The 10,499-nt window shown below is 45.1% G+C and overlaps 1 protein-coding gene across 1 annotated transcript; it reads right to left on the bottom strand.

Annotated features, from left to right (window-relative positions):
• Positions 1 to 662: 662 nt before the first annotated feature.
• Positions 663 to 10,173, bottom strand: LOC146206118 (pfs47 receptor-like). Its single transcript, XM_084590755.1, has 3 exons — positions 10,026 to 10,173; positions 7,987 to 8,201; positions 663 to 1,816 (listed from the first exon to the last, which is right to left on the bottom strand). Exons 1-3 carry the CDS (start codon positions 10,039 to 10,041, stop codon positions 1,568 to 1,570), a joined length of 480 nt encoding a protein of 159 aa, XP_084446881.1. The 5' UTR covers positions 10,042 to 10,173; the 3' UTR covers positions 663 to 1,567.
• Between the last annotated feature and the right edge of the window lie 326 nt (positions 10,174 to 10,499).

Here is a 10,499-nt window from a genome sequence, read left to right as displayed (position 1 = left end):
ACATCGTGCATAATTCCGGAATGCTTGCTTTACTACTAAATTTCGACTCAGTCAAATCCTTTCTCGCAGACTAAAGGCTATAGACCAGCATCAGTTAGTTTAGCTCATTTACAGGAAAACATGAGAGTTTGGCTGCTATTCTGTTTTGACGACGTGTTGGACGTGAGGATCGGCGGCGATATAACTGGCGGCTGCTCACATTTACTGAAATGAAAAAGGGGGAATGGTAGGAAAACTTTTTTTGGCGTTCGCTGATGCATTGATAAAGCGATTAATTTAGGAAGTCATTTTTATAATATGTCCGCAGGTACTGCTGTTCCAAATGCATTAAAAACCATTATTGCCATCAGCGTGACTACCATGACGATGACGATGGCGATGTGGGTGATGAAGGCGTGCTACGAGCATGGATCTTTGCTTTCCTAGCGATTTATATTGGTTCTCATGGTGGCCCCACCCGCAACCTCTATTACACGAATGGCCAAAATGCACTCCTATAGTATCTGGCTTCTACGTGGTCACGGGCCACCAACCACCGCGGGTTCGAGCGTCGCGCGAGCCAAAACCCTGATCAGCCGTCACCACGCGCACACTGAAATACCTCAGCGCGCACTCAACCTCTGTAGGGAGGAGAGCGCTTCGCTGCAGAAACACAAGTCTGCTAGTTGGCACAGAAGACGTTTATTCAACACCGTCCTCCAGCGGTACACAAACATTCAGTCACCGCGTCCCGGGAGCACGCGAGGAGCAAGGCTCCCCTGAACGTACGCAGTGACAAAGAATGCACGCCGCAAGCACGCAAGGGGGTGCTGTGATCTCTCTCTCTCAGTGACCAGAGGGTTCCTTTGAGAGCGAGTGGGCAACCACCACAAGGTACGCCTGTCATGGATCGTTGGATCACGATCGACATGCTCGAGCTTCGCTCTCAGGTACGACCCGGAGCGGGCGAACTCGAGTACACACTGGTCTTCGCGGACAAAGGCCGGCATACAACAACAGTAGTGTACGCACCTTGCGATTTCTCGGAGGGGTCTCTCTCTGGGCTCCGCTCGGACTGTTGCGCGAGCGCGGCCGTCGAAGCGGTGCCGTGTTCCCGCCAAAAGGTGCCAATGAGAACAGCCACTGGGACGCCAGGACAGAGCTGTGGCCGAACGGCAGTGACAAGTCGTCCGAACATCTCTCCACCGCCTCCGGCGCGAGAAAGGGAACGAAGAGAACAACCGGGCACGGGCGGCGGCCGCTCAAAGTGCAGCCACGGCAAGCCCGAATCCCACAAGTATGGCTTTTTTATTCACAGTCATTTATTTTCGGTAATTTTCATTTCAATATCTTCGCGATTTGTGGTGCCGCCAAAAGCGTAAGCCCATCGTGAGCGCTTCCAGACGGCGCCATGTTTGATCATATTTTGAAACCTTGGGCGAATTGCCTGCACCATACTCTTCAACATAGGCCCACATAGCGATGGCTGCGCAAATTAAAGCAATATGTCATCTAGTGCATGCGTCGTTCGCCAACGATTTCAGGCAGGATGCACTGCTACTGTAGCTGCAGATGCTGTTTGGACTTCTCAAAAGTTGACTGTCTTGCAGACGAGGACTTCGTAGTCGGTGTAGCGATGCTCTTCGCCGCCGTAGGTGACTATCGCGCAGCGCTGAGAAGGCTGCAGTCTGCCGACAGTCTTCATTCCCTTGTAGAGAGCGCGTGCAACGTAGAGCGGCTCTCCATCAGAGGTCATGCCCCCTTGGATAGCTCCGTTCGGCACTGCGCCATTAGTAGCCGCCTGCCACTCCAGGCATGCACCATCGGACACGAGCGCCTGCGAACCATAGTTACAACGAGGTGTGTGATTAAACTGGCTCTGATTGGTAACAAAGGGTGTCATCGATCAAACGACGTGAGAGGCGGGCAATAGGGTCTGAAGAACCAAGTCACCTCATTTAATTTTCACATTTGGAGGCGTTCTCATCTAATAGGCGAAACTGCTGAAATAGCGAGCTTCACTTGATTTGTCGCGCTTTTCGATGAGCCATTTGCTGTAGCCGTACTGCTACTCTCTGCTGAGCTTGTTTTGAAAGCTTACGCGCTGCATTTTTATAATTGTAGTGGCCCACAAATCGAGAACAAGTTTCTCAGTAACCCCAACGTCACCTACATCGCAGATGAGCGCCTGGGAACCAGAGTTAACACGCGGTGTGTTATTACACTGGCATGAAGTAGTCATGAAGTCAGTAGGTTCTGAAGCTGAAAGTTACCTAATTTTTCTAATTTGGAGAAGTTCTCATCTTCATAGTTGATATCGGAGAATTAGCGAGCTTCACTTTATTTGTTGCGCTTTTCGTTAGACATTCGTCGGAGCTTTAGCACTCCCACCTGCTAAGTTTACTCTGATCGCTAAACTTCTACGCTTTGACGCAAGTAGCGGCCCACAAGGCGAGTAGAAGATTCGAATTAACCCCAAACGGGGCCTGCAAGTGGAGGAAAAAAAGAAGCATTCCGAAGTAACCAAATGACGCAGATGTGACAATAACACATGCGCCATCATAAAACGCCCGCCCTGGTGGTTCCCGACCGCCAACAAATCAAGACACTATTGAATTCAGGACATGCAATCTCTATCTGTACAGAGCTTGGACCTATCCAAACGCTGTCACAAAAACCAAGCTTAAAACCTTTTGCGTTTCTTAAAAAGAAAGAGAAAGGAATGGTCAGTCTAGTAGTACTCCTCTCCCGGATACTTGAGTGCCGTGCCGGAGAGGGTAGGTAAGGGGGCCGGTTGAAACAATTAAGTTATAATGAAGTGACCTGAGAAAGGAATACACATCCTCGTAGGTTTACAAGCCTTTCGTATGCCATTCCATTTCCGTAATCAGGCCGATGGCACTCTGTTAGGCCTGACTGGTTGTCTGACTGACGCGAAACGAAAGGTTGCATGGGACCTGCGTCGCGGTGCGCTACACATCTTCATCTGATTTTAACCCGATCTTTCATCTTTATGGAAACACTTTTGTGCCACATTAACATTCACTCTTTTGGGGAACATGTCTCTGTGTCTGTCCTGAGGACTGACGGCGCACTATTGCTGCGTAGCTAGGAGGCGAGCTTATTCGTGTTATTCACGTGAGCATGGACGAAAGCGAAGGAGACGAAGAGGAAGCAGTTTATGAAGGAGGAGACAGACGCGATAGAAAAGATGCGGACAGCACTTTAACCGTGTACGTGCTAAAAGAAGGCGAAGTTCATAATGTGGTATCGTTAGCTGTGTTTGTTTTCTTGGCCTTTTTTTTTAAATATTAATTTCTTCAATTTTTCTGCTTACGTATTTCGTTCATCTATATTCTTTATTTTATTATCTTCCATCATTTTCTTCTTTTTTTTCTTTCAATCTCACTATAACTTGTGATTGCATCACGCATTCACTAGGTCCACCAGCCCGCCTCTGCTCCTCGCAGGACAAAGGCATTTGTGGTCTGTGGATAGCGTGCTTATGTGGCATTCCGAAGGTCCTCATTTCAATTGCCACCCCCAACAAATTTTTTTTTTCGATTTCAGCTCATTCACTTTCATTTGGTTACATGAATCTTTTTTTCTTCCTTTCTCTCCTGATAAGAAATAAGGTTGCAATAAACCACTCCCCTTATGTATCTCCTGCAATAACATGCCACACAAGACATCATCGTGGCTCACTGACACCCTATTATGCTGGAACTGACACGTTTACGTTTTCCTTTTTCCCTCGGACAGTATCAGACTGAAACAATATTTTACAGATGGCTATACAGAGCGACTAACATTGTATAAATCTGTAACACTTTTTTGTCTGTGTTGTTTGCACTTCGTATGCATCTTGCCCCCTCCCCCCCACCCCTGCTTGGACCCAAGGGTCTGCAGTATGTAATAAATAAATAAATAAAAATAAATAAATAAATAAATAAATAAAAATAAATAAAAATAAATAAATAAATAAATAAAAATAAATAAAAATAAATAAATAAATAAATAAATAAATAAATAAATAAATAAATAAATGGTCCTTAAAAATTTGGCACTAACCCAAATACTTTACCTATTTCTGAAGTGGCTGCGCATCAACATAGTCCTCGAGCCATATAGAAATAAAATAAAATTCCTATAAACGAAATCCATCACATATTTAGAATAAGTCTTCATAGGCCTGGTTTGGGAACAAGTATAGTTAAGAGTTGATGGAGAATACCTCTGTTAACAGCAATTTTCTCTTGACATTGCTAAGCAATCCAGGCAACAACTCACAAATGATGAATGATCTAGACAGGCAAAGAAGAACGGAAGGCCTAAACATTACTATGCAGGAGACTAAAGAATCGATCAACAACTTCGGAAAGAAACAGTAGTTTACGACATGTATAGCGAGGGGCCGAAGGTGGTAGGCGAATGCGTCTATTAAAAAAAGGTAGTGGCAACAGGTCTGAACCAAGAAGGGAAAACATTGAGTTGAAAAGTTTGAACTGGAGCGCGTTTGGGAAGAGCTTTCAGATTACAAATGGCAGCTTGCCAGTTTCCCTCAAGGGGAAAATATATAGCAGGTGTATCTTAATGTTACAGTTCCATGGGGCAGAAACTTGGAGGCTATCGAAAGGGGTTGAACTTAAATTAGGGACAGCGCAGAGGGCTGTGGAGTGGAAAATGGTATAGTGTAATGGTAACAAAAAGAGATCACGAAGAGTGGGTTTGAAGACAAATGCCAGTTAATGGCATTTAAGTTGAAATCAAGAAGAAATGGGTATGGGCAGGGCATGTAACACAAATCAACAAGATCGATGGTCGCTAAACGTGGATACTATGACAATGCAAACGTGGCAAGGGGCGACAGAAAGTTAGGTGGGCAAATGAGATTACGAAGCTCGTGGAGATTACATGGTTGCAACTGGTCCAGGACAAGGTTAGTTGTTGGGGGAATAAGGGAGAAGCGTTTGCCCTGCGGTGAGTGTAGAAAGGCTGATGAAGAACTGTAATGTCACGTAAGCTAAGAGAAATTTGGTCGCCGGTTGTAACTTGGTGCTCCAGGTAATGACGTCACTGTCTCACTTAACCAATCTGAGGTTTTCGTACTATGCTCGGCGCTCAGCAGCTACAGGTTTCATTGATCATTAGCCATATAATAGCGCGGCTTCTGTGAGAACCAGTGGGAACACGTTCCGCGCTAATGTTGCCCCCTAACGAATCGTGGGCGCACCTGCAAATTTTTATTTCAAACAGTGTGCACACTGGCCAGAAAACTTTCAGCACACAGTTGCGAAAGAATAGATCGGATCGCTGACCAGTCGTAGGCAGTGAGTCCCTTGGATAAGCGGCACCCAAGGTGCTTGCAGCATATCAAACAAGTAGTGTGATTGTCAACTCCAAGGAATACCGATAACAAAAAAACTTCTTTTTTGAGCATGGATGTAGTGTGCGGACGAAATTCAGTAGGGGCGAATGAAACTGCTCAAAAATCCGCTTTCGTCACAGCTATTTAACGCTCGGCCGACTACATTCGCAAATTGGTCCCCTGGAAGCGAGAAAAATGTTACGGAACGAGAACATTTTGTCTATAAGTTTTGTGAACAAGTGTTTTAATGAGTCGCGCACCCTAGTCTCTAGTCTTACCGCAATACCTTTCGCGGTGTTTTAAACAAGCTGCGCCTTTGGAACGGCGTTTCAGACTTTCAGAATCCGTTTTCGAATGATGGTATACCGTGAAATCATAAAACTTCCCTGAAAACAGTGTTGGTGTATAGTGATTTATAGATATCGCAAGGAACATTTAACTTAGTCAAAATTTCAGCAGTGAAACAGGAATTTCGAAATAAGGAAATTTACTCCCAAATATTGATAAGCGGCTGTACAGCCGCGGCATAGCCTTCCATAAAAAAAAGCGACATAATTCTATCTTGGACTAGTGTTAGGCCGGGAGACGATCTCTTCATTACTACGGCCCCTTAAAGGAGGCGGCTGTGCCTAACAGTATATATTCTATTCATTATGTGCTTACAGGCAGGAGGCATTCAGATAACTTGATTAGGTAGCTTTGGGGATAAAAGCAAGTAATTCAGTAATTTCTGATTCGCTGGTGATGTTGCTTGGGTAAGCAACTGAAAGGAAGAAATCCAAAGTATGAAAGAGAACCCACAAAGGCAAATGAAAATGGTGGGGCATGAGAGTAAATAGTAAAATGTTCGATAGTTTCGGAAGATCACTACAGTTTACACCGTACTACGAAGCATTGGAAGGGCCAGCAAACGTATCTTTTTCAGGCAGGTATGCAAAAGCTAGCAGCCTGGACCATGGGGAGTGAATGACCTAGAAAAAAAAATGGCAGAGGTATTTAAGACTACTTATGAGTGATAACGCAAAACAGTTATGTTACTTTGTAAATTGCCGGTCATGCATGCTGCGTTACATAACTGCTTGGTTATAAGTCATGACTGAGAGTAATATTTGTGCAAATTATACCTTAATTTTATCATGTTAACAGGACACAAGCCTGAGGCTTGCGACAATATTACTTTAACAACTCTTGCCCCTTCGTGGTCAGGGAAATTTTATTGCTGATAGCGTCCCTCCATTGAGGTCTGTTTTGCAGGGAACAAAGAGCAAAGAAAAATATGATGGACCCTTAATCGTCGCTTTTAAGGGTATGTAACACGATAGCGTTAATTGTCCCCATCTACGTCTCCCCTTGCGATACCTCTTTCGCGTATATGCAGTTTCTACAAGATGAATTAGCACTCTTTAATTCGTGCTTCTGATAGCTTGAACATTATTATAAGCATACAGCGGTAAGATATCACGTTATACGCCTACCAGTCGTAGGTGACGACCTGGCATAAAGGACCGCTTTAACCGAGCCATATGAACGAGCTCGCGTGTCCCTGGAGTTGCCTGCCTGACTCGACATCCAGCTGTACGGTTGATTCAATTATATTCCACCTTCCCACTACAAATGAGCAACCCGAGTTGGCAGCTCCTGCCAAATTTATGCCATAACGTGGTCGCCGAACAAACCATCGCAGAATTAGTGCCCAGCCATGAATCAGCTGCCAGCTACAACCTGCCATCTCCATGCCCGTCATTTTTCGTTCACAACACGGACGCCGGCGCCGCGGATTTTCTGGATAACGAGGCATTTAAAGTCACGTTAGAATGTCTCCAAATTGCCAAACAAATAGCTCAGAAAGTGAAAAGTCAAGGGCCGTCCACACGGGCGGAAGAGAACAAAGTGATGGCATCGGCATTGCTTGCGCAGACCAGTCCCGTGAGGGTTCACTAAATACATTAGAGGAGAGAGCACAACCATCTGAGTCGGATATAGCCTATTAGTATATATACCTCCATGCCATCAAGTTTCGTTCATGGCTGCTGCCGGCGCTCATGGCGGTGCCGCATCTGCAGACTAGTCAACCGTGCATATGTAGGCTAAATCATATAGGAGCTATAGGAGCCTATAGTTGACCGAAATTATTACCGAGGCTTCCACTCTGGCGTCCTTCATGGCCTGAGTCTCTTCGGTACATTAAGCTTCTCATACCACCGTCTATAGCAGCCAATTCACGCATCAAAATCGAAGCTCTCTGCTTACACCCACGTGACTTGGATCACTGTTTCATGAGAGGTACGTAAGCGGCAAGCGGCTGTACAGAGCTGCAAGATTCTTTCATTTGCACACCTGGCATTTGCCACCATCACGGCGTGTGGTTTGCTGCCGACTCCGCGATGCGCGATTCTTCCCGCGCTTGTGATCGCAACTTCGGTATAAATAGGCGATCATATATATGTATATGTATGTATATATATATATATATATATATATATATATATATATATATATATATATATATATATATATATATATATATATATATATATATATATATATATATATATATATATAGCGGAGGCTGCAGCAGCGTGATAGACAATACATGTAAAACAGTGAACAAAATGGAGAACTCAAGTCATTGCGCTCACCTGGTAGTCCCGGTATTTGTGTTCCTTTTTGTCGTGGCCCACGTAGCAGTAGGCGAGGATGGTGAGCACCTTGCCAGGTATCACATTGCCCTCGTGCACCGCGCGCCCAACATAGGTGATCTCGCCTCCGGTGTCGTCGCCTCCGGGCACCGCGTTTACCGGAATGTTGCCTTCTTTACAGGTCACCCAGACGCATGGCGACTTGTAGCTGATCGCTGTAAGGCAATTTCAAAAACCCCATCACATGTGTTGGTGAGAACTTTGCGTATTGCAAAGCTACTGAAAGTAGAATCATCTAAAAATTGCTGTTTTCGCGTTGAGCAGCTGTTTTTCGAGTACTCAACAAGATGCACACGTTTCAGTGTCACGAAATGCAAGATGATCGTGCATAGAAATTTCTAAGTGAATAACATCTTGAGTCTAAATAAACTCGGGCTGCATTGCTTGTGGGACATACACCACCGTTCACGCAGGCTCCCAACCGAATGCGACTTGGCACTTATAGTATATACATAGTTGTCGGACATTACGTACTTATTCAACACCCTGCTGAACATATCAAACTATGACTGCTGGAATATGGCTTCACTTGATGGTGCCAATATTTTAGAGGACATAATTTTCTGCTGCTTATAGTGAACAGGTTACTGTTCTGGTAAACTTTTTGTATCACTATCGTTAGAAGCATACTCAACCCAGGTCGTATGTTATTAGCTGTGTTATAGATTCCGGTACACTGTGGACACGACGGCCACTTAGAGTCTGCTTGAATGAAATAATCATATTCGTTTCATCAGAAGTCTTAATTCAACGTATTATAAGAAGCTACTACTAACCCTTGGTCAAGCTTGTGTTCGCTGCGCCCATCTTTGTCGAAGAAGCACAGACAACTGATGCATGCAGTACAAATAAATCGCATTCATAAGGCCAATATTCATGTTATCGATATGATTATTTTTTATCTCCGGGTGCTACTTAGATGCAGAATATCCGACGCCTGACCCCACCGATGTGCTTTCCGAAATGCGCGATGTTGGCGTTGCTTTGTTGGCTACCAAGTCGTTGCTCGCTTCCCTGTCCCCTCAGTAGGTGCCATAAAGTAATGCCGAAACATCACTAGAGTCCCTCTTAAGCCATTGAAAAAACAGATGCCCAGCGTAACGTGCGCGTCATTGCGCGTCTGTTTTGAAGCGACGTATTAGTCAAATATGCTGAATTATCCGGAGGGAAGAGGAGAAGAAAAGGAGGCGGAAGGCAGGGATGTTAACCAGAAATAATTCCGGGTGGCTACCCTGCACTGGGGAAGGGGTATGGGGGGATTAAAGGGGGAGGATAGAAGAAGAGAGGAGGTGAGAAAGTCACAGTCTGTCAATCAGGCTAGCCACTCTGAAAAAGCGAAGTGCCTTGTAGGCTTTGAGCGCAGATGAATTTGGTGGCCATGGTCCCAAGATCTTCCCTTCCGGTAAAGGGGGAGCGTCCAGACGACCCAATGCAGCACGCAGCGTATGTCTTTCAGCTTGTAGAAATGAGCACAACTGATAGCGCATGTGCGAATGTTATATCTGGTTATGGGCTCAGCGAGGCCTTGGACACCGGGACACGGAGTATTCGGATGACGGGTGCTGTGCACCACTGGTTGCTGACATATAAACGAAGGACTTGAGAAAGAAATAAAATCTAAACAAGGAAATAAATAAAAAAAATATCGTTTGAGGTAACGAATGTAAAAAGAAAATAACGAGTGAACAAAGACGCATTTTTGTGATTTGAATCAACAATCTCAAAATGATGGCTCAGTAGATAGGGAGCTTGTATGCAACCGCACGAACATTCTAGCATGGTTACTAACGGAAGGATCTGCTTCACGATCTGAATTTGGAGTTAACACCGCGCCCAATGCTCTCACACTTCAGGACTAGAATGGCAAGCGTTTGTACGTACTATTTCGACAATACAAATTAGGAATGTATCCAACAGCCACGATGGATCTGTTTAGCCAACAAGAAAAATGCATCATGAAGCAAGGAAGTCATACTTACATCCGTAGTTCGCCATTGTTTATAAGAAGTGGTGGTGCGGCCTTCACTACCACTATAATTTCCGTACCGAAACGAGGCCTATATATACGGCTGCACAGTCAATGAGATTCACCAGACATTGCTAGAGATAAGCGAACCATGATCTCGCTATGATGGTGGGATTAGGGCCGAGGTGTATGCGTGCAAAAACGGGTCACCTCACTATTGTTTTAGGACAAAGGGTTTTACATCTCACTGCATCTGTTGTTATAACGTGGAAAACATATTCTGAATGTATCGGCCGATGATCGGCGGTCGCTAGGGGTGACGGTGTGGGTTCCAAGATAGGATAAGCATTGCAGTGGGGAGCACTGTCTCGAGGAGATAACACGAGGGAATTTGTGCGGGTGATGTGGCCGCTGTTGACGCAGAAAAATGCGAATTGCAAATCATTTGGAGATGTCCTTGGCCCGTAGCCGACGTACAACAATCAGG

Source organism: Amblyomma maculatum, chromosome 1 (genome assembly GCF_055883805.1).
Source record: "Amblyomma maculatum isolate TAMU_Amacu chromosome 1, ASM5588380v1, whole genome shotgun sequence".
Lineage (NCBI taxonomy): Eukaryota > Metazoa > Arthropoda > Arachnida > Ixodida > Ixodidae > Amblyomma > Amblyomma maculatum.
This window is presented reverse-complemented; position numbering and strand designations above follow the sequence as displayed.